General features: G+C 38.8%; 1 protein-coding gene across 1 annotated transcript; it reads right to left on the bottom strand.

Annotated features, from left to right (window-relative positions):
* Positions 1–1,142: 1,142 nt before the first annotated feature.
* Positions 1,143–27,199, bottom strand: LOC117303407 (ribonuclease 3-like). The gene is made up of 26 exons (XM_033787593.1): positions 27,151–27,199; positions 25,562–26,313; positions 24,484–24,918; positions 23,780–23,920; positions 23,112–23,319; positions 21,809–21,956; positions 19,884–20,050; positions 18,994–19,161; positions 17,677–17,835; positions 16,899–17,210; positions 16,108–16,244; positions 15,601–15,808; positions 15,097–15,204; positions 14,091–14,229; positions 12,655–12,775; positions 11,813–11,912; positions 11,492–11,710; positions 9,175–9,228; positions 8,673–8,776; positions 6,967–7,072; positions 5,534–5,681; positions 4,622–4,704; positions 4,076–4,179; positions 3,605–3,697; positions 2,028–2,074; positions 1,143–1,783 (listed from the first exon to the last, which is right to left on the bottom strand). The coding sequence occupies exons 2-26, from the start codon at positions 26,272–26,274 to the stop codon at positions 1,587–1,589; spliced, it is 4,419 nt and encodes a 1,472-aa protein (XP_033643484.1). The 5' UTR covers positions 26,275–26,313; positions 27,151–27,199; the 3' UTR covers positions 1,143–1,586.

Below are 27,199 nucleotides of genomic sequence, written 5' to 3'. Positions count from 1 at the left end.
TTCTCACTTGGTGAATCTCAACAAAAGCATAAAATAACAAACCTGTGAAAATTTGAGCTCAATTGGTCGTTGAAGTTGCGAGATAATAATGAAAGGAAAAAACACCCTTGTTACATGAAGTTGTGTGCTTTCAGATGCTTGATTTCGAAACCTGAGGTCTTGAAATCAAATTCGTGGAAAATTACTTCTTTCTTGAAAACTAATTTTTTATACTACCAACAGCTCTCCATCACTCGTTACCAAGTAAGGTTTTATGCTTATAATTATTTTGAGTAATTACAAATAATGTCCACTACCTTTAATTAGTGACTTGAGTCATTATCCCCGATTTGCTTGACTGGTCTTGGAGGGAAAAAGGAGATAACCTGACACAATCTAAAACATCTCCCAATAAAAACAACAATCCATTCATTCATTATCCACCTCATAAGTTAAATTTTCTCAAGAAACTTTGACACATGCAGTTATTAGTTACGCTGGCTCTTCATGTAAGTTATGCTGTTTAATGTAATAAGCATAAACCAATATATAGTCGACAGACAAACATAACACGCCTACTTGACAGCCCAAGTCTGTGTTATGGTTGAAGTTGTGGGTGTTGATAATGAATGGTTTAATTGGAAAAGGCATTCAAGTGGAACACCATTCATAATAAGTTACATATCTCATTCATTTTCAAAGCTCTAATAAGCAATGAAAGTACATAATCTATAAGTAACAATTACTTACAATAAATGAGCAGTTTAAAGGCAGTGGACACTATTGGTAATAGTCAAAGCGAACCTTCACAGTTGGCCTATCTCAACATATGCATAAAATAACAAACCTGTGAAAATTTGAGCTCAATCGGTCATCGAATTTGCGAGATAACAATGAAAGAAAAAAACACCCTTGTCACCTGAAGTTGTGTGCGTTTAGATGGTTGATTTCGAGACCTCAAGTTCTACATCTGAGGTCTCAAAATCAAATTCGTGGAAAATTACTTCTTTCTCGAAAACTAAGGCACTTCAGAGGGTGCTGTTTCTCACAATGTTTCATACCACCAACCTCTCCCCATTACTCGTCACCATGAAAGCTTTTATGCTAATAATTATTTTGAGTAGTTACCAATAGTGTCCACTGCCTTTAATATAGCTGGAGAAAAGAGAAGAAAAAACATGTGAACAATTGATGAACCAACCAAACCAACCAACAGAAAAAAAACTCGGGTTAAAAAAACGAACTGAAACAAAGTACCCAAACATAGCTCAAACAAGTGTTGGGTAAACAAGTTTTGAGTTTCCAAAGCTATTCGTTTCAGAAATTCCTATTACACACACAAAAAGAGCATTATTTAAAGACAGTGGATATTATTGGTAATTGTCAAAGACCTGTCTTCTCACATTTGCATAAAATAACAAACCTGTGAAAACTTGTAGACTTCCTCCAAGCTTTTCAAGATTCCCTCCCATCTTCTTTTATCTGAGACTTCCTTCTGTCTCGCGCTATCTTCCGTTTCCTCCTGTCTCACGTTTTCGTTGACTTCCTCCCAGCTATCAAAGATTCCCTCCCATCTTCTTCTTTCTTAGACTTCCTTCTATCTCAGGCTATCTTCGGTATCCTCCTGTCTCACGCTGTCGTTGACTTCCGCCTGACTCTCGTTGACTTCCTCCCGACTCGCGTTGTCTCATACTTTCTCCCATTTGACGCTTTCTTGGGAAAGTTCCCTTCCCATGTTCTGTACTGTGTTCATTGTACTTTCTTTCAACCACCATCCGCTGATGATGTAGCTGGGGGAAGTTGTCTGTAAAGAAAAATCAGACCTGCTTTTTATTTTGAACAAGAAATTCAAAGTCATAATTGGGTCTCAGAATTCATAACTTTCAATAACCTCTCTTTCTGTATAAATGTATATACTAAGCGCCTTGAGTACCTTGTTGTTAGATACGTACGCTATATAAGACTTTTATATTATTTTTATTAAAGCCGTGCAACAGATAACACGCGATTGATTTGAAGCTTTTGAAACTCTAGTTGATCATACTTACAATTTTGCAATGCATCCTTTGCTGCTTCCATTTGGGCATCCTGAGTACTACATCAAAAAAAATACATACAATGTAATATTTCCTTTTAAGTTTATTTTTGTTTGAATTTTTTTTTGATATTTTCACATTCAATTCAATTCAAGAATACACTTATTTCAATACTCTTATTAAAGAATAGCGACAGTTACATGTTTTATGGAGTAAAGCAAAACATATCTTTAAGTAAGAGTGAACATAAATAAATAAATAGAGTACAGGGATGTTTTGGTAAGCATGAGCTTGTAAAAAAAACAGCCAGACAGACAAGAAGACAAGACAACCAGACAGACAGATAAACAGACACAAGGACAGATGAACATAAGACATGACACAACGAGTTTGTAATAAAAGCGCCAAGATGGTTAGAACAGTTTAAGCTGGAGATAAATGAGACAAGCATTGAAGAGGTGGATGTGGTTGAATTACATAGGATGGGAAGCTAAGTTGTACATGTACCATTCGCACTAGGTATGTTTATGTGCTTTCTGTTGTAAATATTGTATGATTGATGGCACTAAACAGAGTTCAACTACACTTAAATGACAAAAATAAATAAATATTAATAATAATAATAATAATAGTAGGTATTTGTAATGCGCCAAATCAATCTTTACAGATGTTCAAGGCGCAAGCACAGACAATGTAAACACAACAGTACATGTACATATCCAGTGAATGCTAAACAAACGATAATAATAACATGTATGGTTATTTGACTGTTATCTTTTTTACATTGTACACTCTCACAGTTTATGTGTTTATTAGGTCCTGACATGCTCAACTGGCCATGAGAAATGTAGAATGAGACGAGTACATATAATTCATGGATTGCTTCTCGCCTGTGGAACTCTCACCCACCATTTCTTCAAGAAATTGACAACCTGGACCACTTCAAAGCTTTGTCCAAGACTCACATCTTCCTTCAGACATTTAAATGCTAACTTTATTGATGGAGCTTGTGCCTTTGAATGTTTTTGAAATAGACATTCATTGCTGTGAATCAGCATCAAGTAGTGGTAGAACATTAAACATTCAACGGTTAATCATATCAACTGCATACACAAGCTACTCTCAAAGGCAGTGGACACTATTGGTAATTGCTCAAAACAATTGTAAGCATAAAAACTTACTTGGTAATGAGCTTTGGAGAGCTGTTGATAGTATAAAACATTGTGGAAAAAGGCTCCCTCTGAAGTAATGTAGTTTTTGAGAAACTAGGTATTTCTCGCTAAAATATTTGAAATTTGTTTTCGAGACCTCAGAATTTGAATTTGAGGTTTCAAAATTCAGTATCTGAAAGCACACAACTTCGTGTGACAAGGGTGTTTTTTCTTCCATTATTATCACGCAACTTCAACAACCATTTGAGTTCAAATTTTCACAGGTTTGTTATTGTGTGCATATGTCGAGATACACCAAGTGACAATTACCAATTACCAAAGGTGTCCAGTGCCAAGTGACAATTACCAATTACCAAAGGTGTCCAGTGCCTTTAAAGACAGCTTTTGCTTTTGAAGAAGAATAAAGACATGTCTTACTTTGATGCGCATCCTGTTCCTAGTCTTTTACTTCGGAAGTAAACAGCAACGTTGTAAACACGATTGTTTGTTGGTCCATGTTGGCTAATAACCCTTTATAAAGAATGGAACAACATCAACATAGATTAGAATCATCAATCTAAACAAAAGTATCAGGTATTTTGTACTGTAATAAATGTCAAGACAATGGAATATTTCAACATTTTAACAATCTTGTCTAAATTTCTCACAACAAAATTACATAAAACTATTTGGGTTTGGAAAGAAAAACAAAACCCATTGATTTCAAAGGTGATAATTCCCAAAATGCTGAAAATTTTATAAAATTATTAGAAATAAATGCATTAAATAATTCTTAATGAATAATCAATATTATTCTGCAATGTTTTTTAAGAATGGCTTATAATATTTGTAAAGTTGGTTTCGTTTTCTTTTAAGTTTACAGGATTCATGGAAGATTAAAAGACTCACTTGTACTGAGGTACGTCTGGTTCCTTGCCTTCTGTTCTCAAAGTAAGGCAACATTGCTGTAGTTGGGATTTAGCATCATTCCAATGCTGACTATAAATAAAATCCTGTACCAGGAAGAATTAGACATAGAATAGTCAATAACAAATGCATCAACTAAGACTATGTATAAACCTGTCATAATAAAGCTAACTTCTGTTTGAACTATGGGCTGATTTTAATTGGTATTTTGCTTGTTTTTCTTGGATATAACATTTTCAATTCTTGTCTGCTGTTTTGTTTTATTGTCACACCATATCAATGTAAAACTGTTGTAATCCAGCCTTTGTGCTGCGAGGACAGTTTTTTAATAAACCATTTTATCTATCTATCTATAGTTTTTACAGTACCTGCAAGTATCCTAAATGACAGGTGCATCATTTAATTAAGCTCTTTAACCTTGTTGTGTGCTACTTCTGAATGACTCTTTATCCCCTGGCTAGAATGCTGACTTTATTTGAGGTTTATCTTTGTGAATAATAAACAATCCATCATTGGATAAAAACCAACCTTCAACCTTGGGAAGAAACAAACTCCACAGAAGACTGTCACTGACTCAATACCTTGATCAACAAACAGCGCTCCAACAAAAGCTAAATCAATCAAACAAAATGTCCACAGAATCAAAAATCAACAATCATAACTTTCTTAGAATTCTTACAATTTCAATATTGTTTTAGTTGCTTAATTCTGCGCGGACGAAACATTTTAACAGGTTCAAATAACAACCCATACAATTGACTTTTCTACTACCCTATCTTGCAGCTGAATCTGTTTGAATAGAATGATTTACACTCTTTTATCTCCAACAAAATAATAATAGTTAAAACAATAATAAAGACTTTTAATGCACACATATCCACCCTGCTTGGTGTTTAAGGTGCAGTAAACAACCCCCCCCAAAAAAAAAAAAAAACAGACACAACTAAATAAGTCCTTGAAAACCTGTGAAAAAAAGATAAGTTTTGAAAAGAGACTTACATTTTGTGGTACAAAGAAAACATTTAAAGGAACGTTACAGAATTGGTAAGAAACAAAAATCGTGAAGATCACAAATTTACATAAAACTTACACGGTCTAATGATGATGATAGTAGAAAACATCCCTTGAAATATTTCTGTCTGAAATGTCATACTTGATGAGAAATAAATAATCTAAGTTTGCGTTTGGAGTTAATCGCTCAGTGAGCGTTTTATTCATTTTTGTTTTGGCATCGATGCAATGTAAAATTTGTAATCGGTTTTTCACTATTCTCTCGTGACCCAGGTGGCCGATCGATCTCGAATTTCTACAGGTTTGTCAGTTTATGTATATGGTGGATTACATAAAGTGCTTACACTGCCAGCAACTGTTTTGCTAGCAAAACCAATTCTGTAATGTTCCTTCAAGATTATGTGGTAGAGCGTGCCAGATGAAACCTACCTTCCAGTAGATCGGCAAGGAGTTTGGTAGGTAGAGGTCCTCCATCTTCAAGTGTTCGATTCTTAGCGTCAATGATGTACTCTGACATACCAAGATCTGAGGCAACCATGGCTTGGGTTTTATTGTTCACTAAGGAGCTACGAAGAAGCTGTGTAAAAGTACAATTCATTATTATAGTGTATGTTAAATTCAAGTACGCACTAATCCTCCAGTCAGATTGGCAGAATGGAGTGGTGGTAAAAACCTATATTGCACGTCTAATATCACTACCGTGCGTGTTGTGTGTTCTATGTCACGTGCCAAGTTTGCTTGAAGATAAACACGTTATCACACGCGCGCTCGTGGAAATACGGAAAATATAGCGCGTCTACGTCCCATATCCAACTCAGCCTTCGGCCTCGTTGGATATGGGACGCAGAAGGGCTATATTTTTCTGTATTCGACTCCCACTTGTGGGATAACTTATAATGTTAATGTCAAAAAAAATATTGACATGAGCCCTGGGTAAGTTTCTTTTTCCACTTGTTTTGCTTTTTTGTGATTTGTACAAGTTCCCCAAACGAAGACTAAAAGCTAATTCTGGTAAAGGACTACAGGAAGAAGCCATTTATTAAAATGAAAAATGCAGGGAACTAAAGTTGGCAATTTCTACTCCTCTGACATATAGGGTGCATTTGATTGGCTTCCCTGGGTTGACCCAGTCTGCCCCCCGGTACAGTCGAACAGCTTTAACGTCTCTACAGGGAATCACCAGGGTGAACCCCAAGTGCGCCCTGCTTGTGGAACGGGTCACTTGGGGCTGGCCTGAGGTGCATGACGTCACCAAGAGAGGGTGAGTGATCATTGGATTAGCTCTTTGTCAGGGCCTCATCGGAACGAGCACTGCGGGGTCAACACGAGGAATCTAATTAAACGCACCCGTTATATCAACGTACAAAGGTACTAACAACTCCCAAGAAGGTTTTGATATCCACAAGACTTGCACGATCTAATGATCGCCCTAATTGAACAGAGGGTTGCAATGTCTACTAGACTTGCAAAGTCTGACAAAAGCCGACAATAACATAGGATTCCAACTACCTCTAGCTACCGGGCAATCTCGATAGTCTAGTTGGTAAAACACTGCTCTAGAATTAATAATAATAATAATAATAATAATAAGACTTGTAATGCGCACATATCCACCCTGCTGGGTGTTCAAGGCGCAGAATTGCAAAGGGTCGTGGGTTCGAATCCCACCCGAGTAATATGGCTGTGATAATTTGTTCACAGGGTTCAGGAAAGTACTGAGTATACAGTGCTAACACACATTGGTGTATGGGTAAAAAAAAAAAAAATCAATATTCTTTATCCCCAACGCAAATTTTAAATCTATTAAATAATACACTTTGTTGTTGGTTTAGCTTGATAAATGATCAAACATTCATACTCACAGATAAATGCCCTTCATGATGATTTGGGAAATGTTTATACAGGTAGTTTGATGTGATGAGTTGAAGTACAGTGTCACCAAGAAACTCCATTCTCTGATTGTGACCTCTGAACAAACCAAATCATATTAAACAGGTCATCGCAGTTTATCAATTAGAGTTATACAAAATTAAAGTTTAAGACAGTTTAAGAAGTTACTTAAAGTCACCTGGAAGTGGTAATTTGTCAAAATAAAGCTTTCGTCACTAATATAATTGTGTTTTGATGAGTGGAATGTGAATAAACAGTTAACTAAGGTTCAAATATATATGTTCTTATCTTATTTACAAATTTAAGAGTAGGCCCCGACCCGAGAGGGCGCTGTTCATGACGTCAATCGAGGCACGATATTTGAAGAGAAAATGCTGCACAGCGCTGAAAAAGATGTCAGACCATACCACTAGGCACTACTGCTCTTGTGAGTCTGACCAGCCATGCAGACTGACCCCATCTTTAGTTGTTTTGCTGCATCCAGCAGCACTACACTTGGTCAGTATATTGCCCAAAAAATGCACGACTTGGATTTTCGTATACTTTGCACGTGTGTTTACTCTACACATCAAGGCAAAGTCTGCCTCGATTGACGTCACAAAAGGGGTAGGCAGAGTCAAACCCCCAAACAACTTTATCTATTTTTTAAGCATACATGTATAAATCATTCATACAATTATTAATTTATTGTTACTAAACATAACCCTTTATGTTTGAAAAAATAAAAATTCTATTTCCAGGTGACTTTAAGCGCATGCAGGCCTGGAATTTCATCTCGAAGAGGGCGAGGCCATTTTCATTTTGCAAAGGGCACTTCCATAAACCTTTATCAAACCTTTATCATGCTGTCACCATCTTCGTCATGTTTCCTTATTCCAATAACAGTAATGAATGGCCACACCGTGATAAAAGTCTATTGGAAAAGTTTAAAGTCTATAGGAAGTTTTGAAGAAGCACCAAGGCCAAGACCAGGGCATTGGAACCGATAGTCTCTGTGGCCTCCATGTATTTCCAGGGCCCGAGAGTAAATTTGACCTTGCTATAAAACAATTCATAATATTACAGATGTGGTAAATAGCCCATTTTTGTCACGATGTTAATTGTTCTTAAAGTCACCTGGAAATAAAATGTTTTTTCTTTCAAACATAAGAGTATAATGCTTATGAACAATAAAACAATTTTTTTAGTATTTGTTTGTCACGATTTATATGTTTAAAAAATATATAAAGTTGTTTGGGGGCTGACTTTGCCTGCAATGCGTATAGTAAACACACGTGCAAAGTACATGTATGTTCAAGTTGGTACATTTCAAAAAGTGTTTTTCTGCATTCAGCAGCAAAACACCTGGTCGGCATTGCCGGAAAAAAAACAATGTTTTTTTTTTAAACGTACAAACTCACAACTTGGTCCGTACATGTACTTTGCAATTGTGTTTACTTTATGCATTACAGGCAAAGTCTGCCTCGATTGACGTCACGAACAGCGCCCTCTCGGGTCGGGGTCTACTCTTAAATTTGTAAATAACATAAGAACTGATTTTTTTAAAACCTTAGTTAACTGTTTATTCACATTCCACTCATCAAAACACATATATTAGTGACAAAAGCTATATTTTGAAAAAATACCACTTCCAGGTGACTTTAAGTAACAACTAAAACATAATTCTAAGAGTAAATACCTGGTGAGATTTGTATAGCTCATTGTCCTTTGTGTAAATGCTCGGGCAAGTAATCGAATGTGTTTGAATTTAATTCCTGTAGACTCCTCAAATTTACTCAGCATCTATAAGTAAAGATAAATCACATCTTAATCATTCACTGATCACTGATATTCTTGTAAAAATGTTGTTACAAGTGTGTACCATTGACATAGATTCTAATTAAATTGTATTCTGTTCAAGAAAGGTTTCTTTCAATTTGTTATTTATATAGACACAGAGATCAAAATATTATTTTCAACAAACTTGATTCTGACTGGTCAGTCCATAGCCTTGCCAACATTGTACCCTACAAATTGCACTCAATTGTGTTAATCTATGCATTAAGTTTGCTTGAAGATAAATTTGATATCACAAGCATGTTCAAGGAGTACAGGAAATATTGTGTCTGCAACCAATTTCCAACTTGGCGTTCGGCTTGTGTGCTTGTGTACTTGTGCGAAACTAATAAAACATACTTTACCTGCAATATACTAGAATACTGAATCATATGCCGGTCACCTTGTGGAAACTCAAGCTATAAGAGAAAAACAAGACCGTATATAACTTCATGAGCTCCTTTTTTACAATTAACTTACAAAGAAAAGCCCCAAGTCAGGCCTTGCCTATTCACTACACACCCACCTGAAGGATCCCAGTCATGCCTTGCTTATCCCATACACACCCACTTGAAGGATCCCAGTCATGCCTTGCTTATCCCATACACGCCCACCTAAAGGATCCCAGTCATGCCTTGCTTATCCCATACACACCCACTTGAAGGATCCCAGTCAGGCCTTGCTTATCCCATACACGCCCACCTGAAGGATCCCAGTCATGCCTTGCTTATCCCATCCACACCCACTTGAAAGATCCCAGTCATGCCTTGCTTATCCCATACACACCCACTTGAAGGATCCCAGTCATGCCTTGCTTATCCCATACACACCCACCTGAAGGATCCCAGTCATGCCTTGCTTATCCCATACACACCCACTTGAAGGATCCCAGTCATGCCTTGCTTATCCCATACACACCCACTTGAAGGATCCCAGTCATGCCTTGCTTATCCCATACACACCCACCTGAAGGATCCCAGTCATGCCTTGCTTATCCCATACACACCCACCTGAAGGATCCCAGTCATGCCTTGCTTATCCCATACACACCCACTTGAAGGATCCCAATCATGCCTTGCTTATCCCATACACACCCACTTGAAGGATCCCAGTCATACCTTGCTTATCCCATACACACCCACTTGAAGGATCCCAGTCATACCTTGCTTATCCCATACAAACCCACCTGAAGGATCCCAGTCATGCCTTGCTTATCCCATCCACACCCACCTGAAGGATCCCAGTCATGCCTTGCTTATCCCAGACAGACCCACTTGAAGGATCCCAGTCATACCTTGCTTATCCCATACACACCCACCTGAAGGATCCCAGTCATGCCCTGCTTATCCCATACACACCCACCTGAAGAATCCCAGTCATGCCTTGCTTAACCCATACACACCCACCTGAAGAATCCCAGTCATGCCTTGCTTAACCCATACACACCCACTTGAAGGATCCTAGTCATGCCTTGCTTATCCCAAACACACCCACTTGAAGGATCCCAGTCATGCCTTGCTTATCCCATACAAACCCACTTAAAGGATCCAAGTCATGTCTTGCTTATCCCATCCACACCCACTTGAAGGATCCCAGTCATGCCTTGCTTATCCCATACAAACCCACTTGAAGGATCCCAATCATGCCTTGCTTATCCGATACAAACCCACCTGAAGGATCCCAGTCATGCCTTGCTTAACCCATACACACCCACTGGAAGGATCACAGTCATGCCTTGCTTATCCCAGACACACCCACTTGAAGGATCCCAGTCATGCCTTGCTTATCCCATACAAACCCACCTGAAGGATCCCAGTCATGCCTTGCTTATCCCATACAAACCCACTTGAAGGATCCCAGTCATGCCTTGCTTATCCGATACAAACCCACCTGAAGGATCCCAGTCATGCCTTGCTTAACCCATACACACCCACTGGAAGGATCCCAGTCATGCCTTGCTTATCCCAGACACACCCACTTGAAGGATCCCAGTCATACCTTGCTTATCCCATACAAACCCACCTGAAGGATCCTAGTCATGCCTTGCTTATCCCATCCACACCCACTGGAAGGATCCCAGTCATGCCTTGCTTATCCCATACACACCCACTTGAAGGATCCCAGTCATGCCTTGCTTATCCCATACAAACCCACTTGAAGGATCCCCGTCATGCCTTGCTTATCCCATACACACCCACTTGAAGGATCCCAGTCAGGCCTTGCTTAATCCATACACACCCACTTGAAGGATCCCAGTCATGCCTTGCTTATCCCATACAAACCCACTTGAAGGATCCCAGTCATGCCTTGCTTATCCCATCCACACCCACTTGAAGGATCCCAGTCATGCCTTGCTTATCCCATACAAACCCACTTGAAGGATCCCAGTCATGCCTTGCTTATCCCATACACATCCACCTGAAGGATCCCAGTCAGGCCTTGCTTAACCCATACACACCACATTGAAGGATCCCAGTCATGCCTTGCTTAACCCATACACACCACATTGAAGGATCCCAGTCATGCCTTGCTTATCCCATACACACCCACTTGAAGGATCCCAGTCACGCCTTGCTTATCCCATACACACCCACTTGAAGGATCCCAGTCATGCCTTGCTTATCCCATACAAACCCACTTAAAGGATCCAAGTCATGTCTTGCTTATCCCATACACACCCACCTGCAAAGGATGCTTAGGATGATCCATCCATATTCTCCTCAATTTCTCAGTGTCAAATAAGAGATTACAGAAGATCCGTCTGACTACTGGTAGCCCTCCCTCAAGAAACAGAGCTCCCATTAAAGCCTCTAAGCAGTTAGCTAAAGCATGTTTCAGATCAGAACTCCTACAAAGGTCTGGACCATGGGCATACAGAAGAAAACGCTCAAGCTCCAACTTCTAAGGTAAACAGAGCAAAAAGAAGAAATCAGTAAATAAATTCACGTTATGTAAAACACAAATATTATGAAATAGCTGGGTGAGTTGTCCACATTTACGTACCCTAGCCAGAACTGCGAGATGTTGATTCTGCACAATCGCCTGTCTGTAGGTTGCCAGCCCGCCTTCTTCAAGTGGTGGAAACAAGTAATACAAATGGGTGCTGTAAGGAAACATTGAACATGTTAACTTCAATAAAGTATTGGTTAACAATCCTGGAAGGTATATCACGTTTTGAAACATCAATTGGAGACACTTCCTGGCAATGACTAGAGTAAGCTAGTCGAAACATTGAGACCAATTAAGAACTCACTCCATGGTAGTGCAGTTAAAAAAAAAAGATCCTAAAACCTTAAATAGTAGTCCCATCCAATTTTCCACCTTCCGCCCAGGTAGTGGATAAAAAGCAGGACAGTTCTTTTTAGAACTGAGAAGTCTCCCGAACAATCCGAAAAATCTACTCTGACGGTTCTCTAAAGAACAAACCCTACCTGGCAAGTAGATACACACATGGTATTACCACAAACCAAACATTGATACCACACCATGCAATGCCTCAAATTATATATAGGATACACTTCCTGAAACTCTGCTTTATATTACTTAATTTCTTTGACTCCTTTTTAAAAGTGTTTTTACTCTTGGTACACGTAAATACCTAAAGAAACAAATCATTGCTAGAAGTTTACCTGAATAATAAACATAAAATCACACGATGCAAGATGTCCAGAAGACGATCAGAGCATACCGATCAAAACGTCGTGTTGAAACCAACACTGCCTTTTAGAACCACCCCCAACTCATTTAGAGATTATCATTACATTGTGTTACTGCAAACCTTACTATAAATCGTATTTCCTGCATGCAAAGTTTCAAATCCTACGTAAGATCTAAGAAATTGTTACCTTGTAACGAATTCCACGACTGCATCACCAAGAAATTCTAACCTCTCATAATGATGAATATGAGATGATAATTCATCAGGAGCAGCCATCTCAGACATGATCTTAATCAACGTGTTGATTCCTTCAAGACAGAATAATAAAAACTCATCATTTCATCATTCTAGAAATCCTATGCTCAGTCACATTATATGCATGGTAAATCCATTCTACATTATGCACCGCTACATGTGTAGTTTAAAGACCCTGGACTATATTGGTAATTGTCAAAGACCAGTCTTCTCACTTAATGTACATGTATCTCAGCATATGCATAAAATAACAAACCTGTGAAAATTTGAGCTCAATTGGTCGTCAAAGTTGAGAGATAAAAAAACACCCTTGTCACACAGAGTTGTGTGCTTTTAGATGGTTGACTTCGAGACCTCAGATAAACCAAATTCGTGGAAAATTACTTCTTTCTCGAAAACTACGTCACTTCAGAGGGAGCCGTTTATTACAATGTTTTATACTATCAACGTCTCCCCATTAATTGTTACCAAGTAAGGTTTTATGCTACTAAATATTTTGAGTAATTACCAATAGTGTCCAGTGCCTATAAAACAACTTTATGAAGGACAGTTAACTTTGGTTTTAGTCTAACACCGATGTAGGTTAGCACAGATCTCAGGAAAGTACCAAGTTTACAGTGCTACAAACATCGGTCTAAAAGTAAAACCAAAATTTATATGATTTATCCTTGATGCAAATTTAACATCTTCTGTGGTGTTCAATATATAGGTGAAACAAGAACTACACTCAAGAGGCGTTTCTACGGCCACAGATCTACAGTCAAGACCCAAAAGCTAGATACACCTGTAGGTCATCACTTCAATCTTCCTAATCACTCCATTTCTGACATGATCTTACAGGGCATAGAGGCACTAGGCAACCACAGAGAGACTGTGCGTTTGAGTAGGGAGAAACTCTGGATTAGACGCCTCCAGACCATTCAACCCCATGGTCTGAACATCCAAGAAGGAAACGACTAATAAACCTTTTGTTTTGCCGTCTCCTTTTTTCCCCATAGCCTTTTAGCCTGAGCCTCATTCACTAATATAAATTACTTTTTACCCAACCTCACCACCCTCGATGTTGTCCTTTGTGTTTCCATATTCTTGCTTGTGGTCAAGCCAGCCCCTTCCCTTCACCCCCCCCCCCCTTTTTTGTCCCCCTATTCATTGTTTACCCCCTGCTTTTTTATGTATGCTTTCTAACCCCATTCATGTATTTCCACTTCACTGCTTATGTTTCACTTAGTTACCTGTTCATGTTTGTTGTGTTGTCATTTAGCCTTCGAGAAAGACTCTGCTAGGGTCGAAACGTCAGGCCATTAACTATTTTTTGCATCTTCTAATGAAGGAATTTCTTCAAAGCCATTTGGTTTAATTCTGTCTTACCTTTCTTTCTGGATCGCTCCACCTGCTTCTTCTTGTCACCGTAATCTGGTTGTCGTATACCACAATTGTAGAGTGAGTTACGGACGTGGTCTGGATTCATTCCATAGGTCAGACGGTATGAAGGATGGGTCATTGCATGCTGGTCAAACAAGATAAAGATCAAAATATTCCTTAAATTGTGGTCAGAGGGTATGAAGGTTGGGTCAGCGCGTGCTGGTCAAACAAAGTGAAGGTCAAAATATCTCTTGATTTGTTCTTATTAATCTAACAGGTCAAACGGTATGAAGGATAGTTCATCACATTTTGGTTTGATAATAAATCATAGAACCTTATTAGGATGTAATCAGGGTTCGAAATTAGAGGTCGAGTAAAAATAGCGGTGGGAGAGTAAAAACCCTTTCTCACTCCCCCGCCGGGTGAGTCAAATAATTGTTCCTTTTCACATAAAAATGAGGGTACAGTGGCAAAATCCCAAAGAAAACTATTGAAGAAGCTTTTAAAATAGTAAGTTTGATGAGACTAGATATTCATGCTAGATTTAATTTTGTTGCAAACGGAGTTCAAAACATGTTCAAAACAACCGATCCTCCAACCACAAATTTATTAAAGTTGTTGTTGATGGAAAAGGGAAAATGTAGGAGATAAATTAAGAGAGGAAATCCTCCAAAAGGTTCAACTTTAAGAACTTCACTGCTGTGTTTTAGGGGGGGGGGGTTTATTCTATTTTTGTGCATCAATACATGCGGGCTAGTGAAAAAACCTGCGGGCGATCAAGTATTTTGGTTGACTTGCCCAGCGGGCGATTGAAAAAACCTAATGATGTCCCTTGTCTCTTAATCCACCAATCTGGTCAAAGCATCTTTTGCCTCTTCATCTATTGACTGCAAACGGAAACAACAAACCAAGAACAATAATTGAATCTAAATATTTATTTACCTCCTCATCTATTGACTGCAAACGGAAACAACAAACCAAGAACAATAATTGAATCTAAATATTTATTTACCTTTAGTAAGACTCTATCTTTGAACTTGTAGCCGATGATGTCATCGATGTTGTAAAGGCAGTTGAAATAACGCATATGGTTGACAAGAACAGGCAACATCATAGCATGCTGGGGGAAACAAGTTTTTAGAGACAATAAATCTTTGAATAACATTTCATTTTTGGGTTTCACACTAAATTATTTGATCTATCAACAAAAGTCGTTTATTCATTTATTTTACTAATTATAAAACGAAATCGAATTACCTTTTTCGGTAGCATTCGATTTCGCACGAAATAGAATAGCTTGGGGGTTAAATTGGCTGCTCATTTTCGTTTTTATACCACGCTTTGCATCTCAAAGCACTTTCCACATTACGACCCCTGGTCAATGGGCCCATTTAATTAATTCCTTAAACCATCTTAGCTCCCTAGGGAGTTTACCGCCTGTGCAACAAATATGCGCTAAGAAGCTAAATCAATCACAAGAACCATCTCTGCTATCTGAATGTTAGTAACAACTTACCTGACACACATCGGACCCAATACCAGTCATCAACATATCTTTGCTGCTAATCTCAGCTGTGACCTCACGAGTCATGTGACCCTGGAGGCGAATTCTCTGAAGCTTTTTTTCTTTCTCAGCGAGTTTCTGACGATCTTGAAGACTAACCTTGGGTTTATTGGCAAGAAGATGGTTCATCTTCAAATAAGATTTGAAGAGATTTTGATAGCTGAAAATAAATAAGGGCAAATCATTTTACTGTTGAAAATTAGTTATTACAAGCGTTAATGGTCATAATTAATAGTCAGGCTTAGAAGCAGTTAGTCAGATCAGTCAGTAGGTCAGGTCAAGCAGTCGATCAAGACCAACAAAACAGTCCCACAAGACATCGTGATCTACATCAACAACATCTGGTCACCACAACTCAAGCCAACAATCTCCAATGCTCTACAATTTTTATGCTAAGAATTATTTTGAGTAGTTACCATTAGTGTCCAGTGCTTTTAAGATAAAAAAAAACAAACTCACTCTCTGTTTCCTGCATAGCTGAGTTGTGCAGGTCTCAAACCAAAGTGAACTATCGTTGGATATCTGGATGTTGGTTCATCTTCGGGACTAGTGTCATCTTCTCTATCCACCTGATCAACTCGGACTGAGCTTGGCTTCTAGGGTTTGTAGAAATATACAGGAAAAACATGTTGTCATTTAGGGCTGATCTAACTTTGAAATTGTTTTGGAAACTAGGATTGGCTTCAAAGGAGATTTTAAATTAATAATAACTACTATATCTCTGTCTTATATAGTGCACGTGTCTACCAAGCAAGGTACTCAAGGCGCTGAGTATATACAAACTTTCAGAGAGATAGGTTATTGAAGTGATGAATTCTGAGACCCAATTATGTAGCGCCTTATAGGGGTTTACAAGGTGCTACAGCGCATTCAGCAGCCACAACCAGGAACACCGGGGCAAACCTTCTCTTTTGGATAAGTGCACTGGGTTCTTTTACATTCGTTTCGCAACACATGGGACCAACGGCTTTACGTCCCATCCGAAGGACGAAGAAATGGTGTAAGTGTCTTGCCTAAGAACACAAGTGCATGGCTGGGGATTCGAACCCACACTCTGCTGATCAGAAACACCAGAGTTTGAATTCGGTGCCATGCCTAAATCAAGTGTATCAACAGCAGTTATTTCAAAGAAACTCACTGTAAGTTCGATGGCACTCACAGTATTGTTTAAATTATTGGATTCATAATCACGCAAAACAATCCTTAAAAAATAATTTTAAAAACAACAATAAAGTTGACACAATTCCTACCTTTCCAGGACATGTAACAATCATTCCTTTGTGTTCTTCAGCATAACGTTCCCATGTTATCTGGTCACATTCCAACCATTTCTTCAAATCTTTTTCCTCAATGATTGGACGACTCATCTTGAGTAGATTCTGAACTACATGGTGCATGGACAGGATCTCTTTACCATTGCTTGGAAGATGACGTGCAAAGCGAGGCATAAAATGGAATAACCTACACCCGCCAACGTCGCCGACAAGCTCAAAATCATACAACTCCAAGATTTCAAAAAACAGGAAATCAACAAACAGGTCCAGTCCTTTCACTGAAAAGTTCTGATAAATAAACAAATAGAAAACACCTTTATACATAAGTGGAAATTATTTCTGCTTTGATAAATTGGTCAAATCACTTTTTAAATCGGAATTGTTCATGCTTTGCAGGGCCCAATGTCATGGCTCTGATTACCGTAGGCACAGAACCGGAAGCAGGGAATTCTGTGCTTACGGCAAGCGTATTTCACGGGTAAGCGGCGAATTTTGGCTTCTGCGCGTGCGTACTCCGCGTTACTAGGCATTCTACGCTTACAAGGGTAGCGCAGAAATTTTGCGCTTGCACATACATGTAAGCATGGAATAGTGTTCGTAAACGCAGAATTTGCCGGTAACAGAGCCATGAAACTGGGCCCTGGTTCCTTTTACAATGAGGCCCATCAAATCCCACACAAATGTGAATATTGAAAGTTAACTTTTGATACAAGCTCATTTTAGAATGCTCACAACCCTTACCCAACAATCTTACCTCTGGCATTGGTTCTTCAATAAATAAGATGGAATACTCGATGTTAAAGCGTACCACTTTACATGGAGGTAGATCGTCCAGTTTGAAATGAGAGAAAAGGGAAAATCCTTCAAATATGTATTCTCGATCATCATATTCAATGACTGTGGGTTGATGAGTCTGTGGGAAAACACAAAAGAAACAAGTGTTTTAGGCTGTGTGTTTAGACAACATAAAACCAGACAAATACTAACCACATAACAGTAACAGCAGAGTGTGGGTTCGAATCCCCAGCCCTGACACTTGTGTCCTTAAAGCAAGACACTTAACCATTGCTTTGTCCTTCGGACGGGACGTAAAGCCGTTGGTCCCATGTGTTGTGTAACGCATGTAAAAGAACCCAGTGCAGTTATCAAAAAGAGAAGGGGTTCGCCCCGGTGTTCCTGGCTGTGGCTGCTGTAAGCGCCGTAGCACCTTGTAAACCCTTATAAGGTGATAAATAATTGGGTCTCAGAATCCATCACTGCAACAACCTTCCTAAAAGTTTGTACATACTCAGCACCTTGAGTACCTTGTTTGGTAGATACGTGCGCTGTATAAGACTTTGATAATATTATTATTATCTTCTAATTGTTGATTTGTGGCATTCAAACACTACAAGGTAGCACTAGGTGCATCAATTTAATCTGTGGTATCATACATGTCCATCAGCTTGGGAATGTCATCATAGATAAAGAGGTCCATTCGAACTACACAGCAACCAAGCAAACAGATGAAAGTATTGTAGCAATAACTAAGCAGGTCATCCATCAGTAACTTAGTCAAATTTAAAATAAGTTGTGTTTAGGAGAAAGAAGTCACCAAGACGTCTTGTTTTACCTTTCATTGGTCGAGAACCAATCAAGTGATGTTCCAAAAAACGCATGTACCATGGCTGCACAGCGCAGAGGGTAACATGAGTTTTGTTTACCTGTGACATCACCTTGATCGTTCCCATCACCTGGCCGATTTCCAGCGCTGTGTCCGAATTAACCTCGGGTTCGAGGGAACAATGAAGAATTGTTTATTTTTGAACAACTTTTCGTCTGCTATGCATATTCCGTCTTATTTGAAGATGAAAAAAGAACTCCGAGAAGAATAATTATAATAATGGGTTTGTACACCCTCTTGTGGCAAATGGCAACCTGAGTTTCACCTGGGGTGGCACTTCCCCCCTGGGGTGTACAAAACACCATGGACCCCGTCACAGCCTGCAACAATTGTACAATGTTATAGAGAATGAACGTAACAAGAGGTCATGCCACAGAGAAAGAAATTAAGAAACTATTAAAATCTTACCAGGAAGTTTGTACTTGGTGCCATGGTGATGCGGTAATGATACAACTTGCCAGCATTATTGGTGTATGGATCACACAATGGTATAGGCTTCTCTCCTGGGTAGATATTATGTCTTATACCAACTTGTTTGGCTTTGGTACTACATCGACATAATGGACCATCATTTACCTTCAATGAAACAAAGACAAATATAGCTATGAGAAAGAAAGGATCAAGAAGTTTGCATTGTATCTACATCAATCTTAACCCATCACATAGCTCCGGGAAGAAATTCGATATTTTGAAAAGTATGTAGATTTTTTACATGGAGCCTTCAAACTGTATTTCCCAAAGTGGTCTTTCCTATTGTGAACTGCTTTCACAAATTTTACTTTTTTAGCACGCTTTTTGGGACTCAAACTAAAGCAGACATCGAATTGGCAATTACGGATATGGCTACGACTGTTGCTTAAGACATACTATCCCGCAGCCAAAGTTCAGACACAGCCAAAACTAGTCGTTGAGTTTAAAGACACTGGACACTATTGGTAATTGTCAAAGACCAGTCTTCTCATTTGGTGTATCTCAACATATGCGCAGAGTAACAATGAGAGTTTGAACTCAATAGGTCGTCGAAGTTGCAAGAAAATGGAAGAAAAAAACACTCTTGTTTCACGAAGTTGTGTGCTTTCAGATGCTACATTTCGAGACTTAAAAATCTAATTCTGAGGTCTCGAAATCAAATTTGTGAAAAATTACTTCTTTCTCGAAAAACTACGTTACTTCAGAAGGAGCCGTTTCTCACAATGTTTTATACTATGAACAGCTCCCCATTACTCGTTACCAAGTAAGTTTTTATGCTGACAATTATTTAGAGTAATTGCCAATAGTGTCCACTGCCTTTAACTTACCTCTCCAGGGTCGTTAAACCAGAGGTTTTCTGCGAGTCTAGCCGGATGTTTCTCCTTGACTTTCAGGAACGCTAGAGGATCATCTTGCTCCTCCGTCTCTTTGTCCTCTTCCTCATCAGACGATGATGAGGAATCACTTTCCTCCTCTGACGTCTCACCATCACTACCTGAGATGACAGATAGGTATTAAATCTCAATCTTAAAGGAGTTGGGTACTTTTTGTAACACTAAATTGGGTCACGTGGTCTGGTCACTCCTGAAACCACTACTAGGATTTGGGATGTTTGCCGATTCACTAAAACCAAAGCTCCTAAGTCTCTCAAAAAGGAACAAAGTAAAATTGTCACCCTCTGTAGCTACACCATATGGAATGCTCGCCACGAACCATCTTGGGGGTCTACTTACCAACCTCACCTGCCACTGTATTTATTGTTCCTAGAAGTTAAGTTATTTTTGATGCCCATTTGCTTTTCTCTCGGTGTTGTCTTGCGTATAATTTTGTTTTGTCTGCCCTGCACTGTACCATGGCCAACTTTGTTGACCATGATAAATGACCTCAATCAATCAATCAATCAATCAACATTTATTTCCATACAAACACAATATACAAATACAAACAATAGGATGTTACAAGACTGAAAACTGTATGGAGGCATGGCCCATTAAAGCAAAGCTTGTAAGCTGGGATGCCTTTTACAAAACAAAGGAAGGTAATAAGATCATTTAAATTATAAAACAAAGCGTATAGTAATGACCTGGGTTTAAGTGTGCTTTCTTTATCCTTTGCCTATTGATATTTCGTATATATGTATATATTGATTTGCTCAATAAAGATTGATATCAATATAAACCACAAGGGAAACTGACTGGGTAAATTTTGAAATGATTTTTGGGGTTGAACAAAGAATTGACTATAGTGGGATTCGAACCAACGACCTCCGAATTAACGTGCCAACTGAGCTATCTAGCCCTATATTGGCGGTGTCCCTATTTTGTCAATATCTTTGTTCGGGGGTGCCAATCAGAAGCCATACAACCGTTAACTGCCGTGTAGCCAGGGATCACACCCAAATTAGGATACAACCTGGGAAGCGGCAGCGAGGGGATCACCTTAAGGGGAACAAAGATATTGACAAAATAGGGACACCGCCAATATAGGGCAGTAGCTCAGTACAATGACTGGCTTAGTTACGATTCACCGCTTACATTTGAATTCGTCAGACAGTTGCTACGCCACGTGATTAGGGGTAAGCTTTTGCGTAGTTACGTAAGAGACGGTGAACACCCATACACAATTCTGAATGGATGTGTATGGCACAATGGTACCTGGGTTTGCTCATCCTGGAGGTTGCTATACAAAACATTACGTGGCATAGCAAAAGTCTTGATAGTCTGAGGAACTCAAATATAAAGGGTGCATTGTAACTAAGCAAGTCATTGTACCAGACATTATTCAAATTTAACTCGCAAATGGCTTATTCTTTCCAACTAAACCACAATATTTTTGTGACATACTGACAAAACACTACGTGTACATCTAGCTAGTTAAAGGGACACGTTGCCTTAGATCAGGCGTGTTGTCTATAAAAAGCATTTGTAACCATTTTTTATAAAATGCATGGTTAGAAAGATGTTTTAAAAGTAGAATACACAGATCCACACAAATTTGCCTCAAAATTGCATGGTTTTCCTTTTACTATGCGAACTAACACGGTCGGCAATTTATCCATTAATGGCCGGCCGTTTTAGTCGACGAGGTAGAATGAAAACCATGCAATTTCGAGGCATGTTTGTATGGATCGCTTTATTCTACTTTTACAACATCTTTCTAACCATATGCATTTTATAAACCAAATGGTAACAAATGCTTTTTATAGACCAACACGTCCGATCCAAGGCAACGTGTTCCTTTAATTCCCACTTACCTTTATGTACATGCCAGTGTACTTTAGGTTGAGGTATTTCTAACTTGGGCTGGTTTTCTTTTGCTTGGATCCCGCGATTTACAATTTCATCTTGGAATCTACTCAGAAGATCTTTAAGTTTATCGGTAGCAGCAACAGTTGAATCACCCTGTGTTAAGAAGTCTTGAAGTTATCCAACAAAGATTCATTTGAAGCTTAAAGTGAAAGGCACTGGACACTATTGGTAACTGTCAAAGACCAGTCTTCCCACTTGGTGTATCTCAACATATGCATAAAAAAACAAACCTGTGGAAATTTGAACTCAATTGGTCCTCCAAGTTGCGAGAATAATGGAAGAAAAAACACCCTTGTCACCTGATATTGTGTGCTTTCAGATGCTTGAATTCGAGACCTCCGAATTCAATTCAAATATTTTAGTGAGAAATTACTTCTTTCTCAAAAACTAGGCACTTCAGAGGGAGCTGTTTCCCACAATGTTTTATAACATCAACAGCCTTCCATTGCTTGTTGCCAAGTAAGTATTTACAATTATTTTGAGAAATAACCAATCAATCCAGTGCCTTTAAGAATGTTCAAACACCTTCAATGAATTCACCTTTCCAATTCCATTTTCAAATTGTCATCTAATTTGAATACACATTGAACTTTTTCCGATACATTACATTGTTCTTGCTAACAATCTTACTGTCATAATTTTATATTTTGTCTTTTTACTTCCACAAAATAATCCTCTATGTGTTTTTATTGTGCTATTTAATTTTGGAAAACATTTATTGCCTTTTAATTTGGGGTTAAACAAAGAAGAATCTACAATAGAAGCAAGATTTGAACCAACGACCTCCAATTAAATGAGCCGACGCACTACAACTGAGCTATCTATGTAGCCATATGTTAGTTTAGTTTAGTTCAGTTTTATTAGGCTTTGTACAATGGCATAAAAATATGCAAATCGAGTTGCTGGGCAACTGAGAGGGTTCCCCAGGGTAAATAAGAAATAAATTAATAACTAAATAAATAAGACACAAAGAAGCAAAATAGATACAAAAATACCAAGCCAGTGAGTGGCAAGGAGGAACAGGTGACCAGCACCTCTACAAGCCGTCCTGCCTCAAAGAACGTCCCCTAATACCCAACCCACAATTTAAAAACCACCCACCCCTCTGTTTAAAAAAAACCACCCAACCACACTATTTTGTCAAATTCTTTGTTTGGGAGTGCCAGTCAGAAGCCATACAACCCTGTATATCCAAGTCTATGATACAACCAGGGAAGCCACAGCAAAGTAACATCAATGTATTTGTACCTTTTGCATTTTGGGATCAGTTGAGTAGAAGTTTCCTTTAGGAGAGCACTGTATCCAAGATGGTTCATCCTCGGCTGTATTACTCTCATCTTTCTTATCTTCTTTATCTTCTTTATCCATAGACAGATTCATAGGGTTTTGAGATTCCTCAAAAGCTGCTGTCTTTGCTTCTAACTCGTTCCAACGAGTTGTTTGGCTGACAGGAGACCTAATCAAGAGGTTAATTGAGAAAGGAAATAATGTAAATTGATTTAAACAATTTGTCATTATTAATAATAATAATAATAACAAATTCTTATATAGCGCACTTCACAATAACCGTCTCAATGCGCTTTACATTAGTCCCCTGGTCATTGGGCCAATAACATCCCTTAAATCAGTCTCAGCTCCTGGGGAGTATACAACCTGGGCAACCTTTGATATCGCTCCAAAGACCTATTCATTCACAGTGTCAACCTCTACCCCCACAGATACCCATTTATACCCCTGGTTGAAGAGAAGCAATCATAGTAAAGTATCTTGCTCATGGACACAAGTGTTACGACCTACAACACCATCATCCATTTTGTATGGGAGATTTCCAGCAGCCGAAAGGTAGATAACTATGACAATCTATTCCTTTGTCCAGTTAACTGTGATAGTCTGTTGCCATGGTATTTCAATCTCACCTTTTCCTTGGTTGTCTTCTTTCAGAATCTTTTTCATTATCCTCTTTCTTTCCTCTACTTGGTGAAATTGATGATCTGGATTTTCTCGGTGATTGACTTCTTCTCGAAGATTCTTTCCTTGATCGATCAAGATGTGGCGACCTGTATCCAAATACATAATGATTCAACAAGCAAATTTTAAATGTATTATTGTGTTGCAGAAATGCTTAGTATTTCTTCCAGGTAAGATTATCCCATATCTATTATTTCGGTAAATGACACTGGACACTATTGGTAACTGTCAAAGACCAGTCTTCTCACTTTTTCAACAGTGTATCTCAACATATGCATAAAAAACTAACCTGTGAAAAGTTAAGCTCAGTTGGTCGTTGAAGTTGCGAGATAATAATGGAAAAAAAATGCCGTTACCACAAGAAGATGTATGCTTTCAGATGCTTGATTCTCGACCACAAAATCAAATTCTGAGGTCTCAAAATCAAATTTGTGGAAATTACTTTCTTTCTCAAGAAATACTTTACTTCAGAGGGAGCCGTTTCTCACAGTGTTTTGTACTATCAACAGCTTTTCATTACTTGTTACCAAGTAAGTTTTTATGCTGACAATTATTTTGAGTATTTACCAATAGTGTCCACTTCCTTTTAATATTAATCCAATGCGACTCGGCCAAACAAACAACCAATATATTTGGGAATAAAAGTAATTACCTTGGTCTTCTAGATCTCTCTCTGCTAGGCTGTCTCTGTCTTTGTTGTGGAGAGGTACTTCTCAAAGTGGATCTGCTTTGTCTTGGTGGACTTCTTCTCGATGACCGGCTCTGTTGTGGTGACCTCCTTCTTGGTGACCTTTGCCCTGGTGACCTACTTCTTTTCGGTGACCTTTGACTGGGTGACCTACTTTTTCTTAGCGACCTTTGTTGAGGTGACCTACTTCTTCTTGAAGATCTTTGTCTGGGTGACCTACTTCTTCTCTGTGACCTTTGTTGAGGTGACCTACTTCTTCTCTGTGATCTTTGCTGGGGTGACCTACTTCTTATTGGAGACTTTTTACCAGGTGACCTACTTCTGGTTGGAGAGAATCTTCTTGAAGTATTGCCAGGGTTACATGATGGAAATGCACTGTGCTGATGTTTCTCACTACTCCTGAATTTACATAAATGTAGGATTATATAAATAAAGCAATGATATTGGAGCCTTATATAGCACACATATCTACCAACAAGGTATTAAAGGTGCTTAGTTGATACATTTATGCAGAAAGAGAAGTTATTGGATGTTATGAATTCTGCACTGGACAAGGGTTTACAAGATGCTACGGCGCATTCAGCAGCCACAGCCAGGAAAACAGGGGCGAACCTCTTCTCTTTTTGACAAGTTCACTTGGGTGAATTTCACAAACAGTTAAGACTAGTCTTATCTTAAGAGTTACTCGTCCTAACTTAGGACTTGTGTTTTTAATATCTCCTAGGACTATAGTCCCAAGTTAGGACTAGTCCTAACTCTTTGTGAAATCGACCCCTGGGTTCTTTTACATGCGTTACACAACACATGGGACCAACGGCTATACATGTACATCCCATCCGAAGGACGAAAGCAAAGGTTCAGTGTCTTCCTTAAGGACACAAGTGTCATGGCTGGGGATTCGTACCCACACTCTGCTGAAAAGAAACACCAGGGTTTGAGTTCGATGCTCTTAACCGCTCTGCCACGACACTTAATAAAATAATAATTTCAATGGGATCATCAAACCAAGAAAGACACGTTTTGAATCCTTTGAAGTGTTTACCTTCCATGATGAGACCCTTTGGGGTGAACATTTTGTGAGGATCTTCCTTCCAGGTTGAAGTATTGACCAACATCTCTGTAGCTCCCATCTGAACCTCCTCTTTTCTCTCTAATCTTCTCAGGAGGTACACTTCTTACTTGCGCATCACAGTTTTGAGCATGATCTACTTGAGGATCATGGTATTGTTGACCTGTCCGATGAGGAGACGGTGCGTAATACTGTTTGTATTGATTCTTTGTTTCTTCATTTGGGATCAAGGCAGATGGAGTTGGAGAGACTTCTTGGAATCCCTGAGGATGAGTTCCAATTGGTCTCGGAGGAAAGTATCTCTGATTAGGCAGAGGAGGAGGAGGAAAGATAGGATAATTGGCAGGTGGCAATCCATGAAAATCTGGAGGAGGGGGAAGATGGGGAGGTGGAGGAAGATGAAAGTTTACAGGAGGTTGAAATGCTTGTGGAAGCGTATCACCCTGTGGATGGTGAAATGGAAAGTGTCCAGTGTTTGGGCCACCCTGAGATTGAGACCCTGTATGTCCAGTCGTTGGATGGAAGATTGGAGGTTCATTCGGATTTGGTGCTCCATCTCTTCGATCTTGGTGAAGACCTGGAGTTTGCTGTTGCTGCTGCATATGATAAGGTTGATTTCCTCTTCCTAAAGATGATTCGTCATTTCTCACATCGGATGGAAATCCTTGGTTGTACGAAGAAGACATTTTCGATCATCGGCTTCACTAAAGAATTAGGTAAATCACCTGTTAAAAAGACAACAATAGCAATCAATTTCAACAGTTGCACTAGGGATCTATAGGTAGGGATCTACAAATGGAAAAGTTTCCGTATGGCACCACCACTTTTTCATTCGATATGAAATAATACTATCTACTTTCCTCAATGAGATATCCTTTTTTGTAAAAATGAGTAAAAAAGTGGTGGCGCCATACGGAAAGTTTTCACTAGAAACATGTATAGTTACAATCTCCTTCAAATTCATGGCCCCTGCCCCATTGTAAACCAGATGCCATGCTTTGGATCAGCAGGAAGTCTTATTATTTGATAAAGGTTGAGGTGGATTTGCGCTGGAAAGCTTCTAAATCTAATCATCCAGATTAATATAAACTTTGAATGACATGCAGCATGTTGGTTGGTCAGTCGGTGACAAAAAACAGGGACAATATCCGCAGAGCTATGTATGAAAAAATGGCCGAAGTCCCTGTGGTTTAACTTGACACAATATGATGACAATGACATAAATAATAAATAGTATAATTATAATATAATTATATGTCTTACTTACTTTTAGTTTCGGATAACTTTCCATATGGTGCCACCACTTTTTCACTCATTTTTACAAAAAGGGATATCTGATTGAGGTAAATTATACTATATTATTATTTCATATCGAGTGAAAAAGTGGTAGCGCCATACGGAAACTTTTCCTTAGTTTCAAAAGTACGCGTCAACTCAAAGAGGCTGCGGATCCGAGGTTGCTACATTACAAGAATTAACCAAGAATTGCCGACTAATTAAACACAACAGTTTCTCTTGTTTTGATTTTTGTACGCGCGCCCTCTATCTATACTTTTTTATACTGAATCTGAGTCGAGTGTCAACTTCAGGCATGTCTTTTGTCAGTCGTCA

Source organism: Asterias rubens, chromosome 19 (genome assembly GCF_902459465.1).
Source record: "Asterias rubens chromosome 19, eAstRub1.3, whole genome shotgun sequence".
Classification (NCBI taxonomy): Eukaryota; Metazoa; Echinodermata; class Asteroidea; order Forcipulatida; family Asteriidae; genus Asterias; species Asterias rubens.
This window is presented reverse-complemented; position numbering and strand designations above follow the sequence as displayed.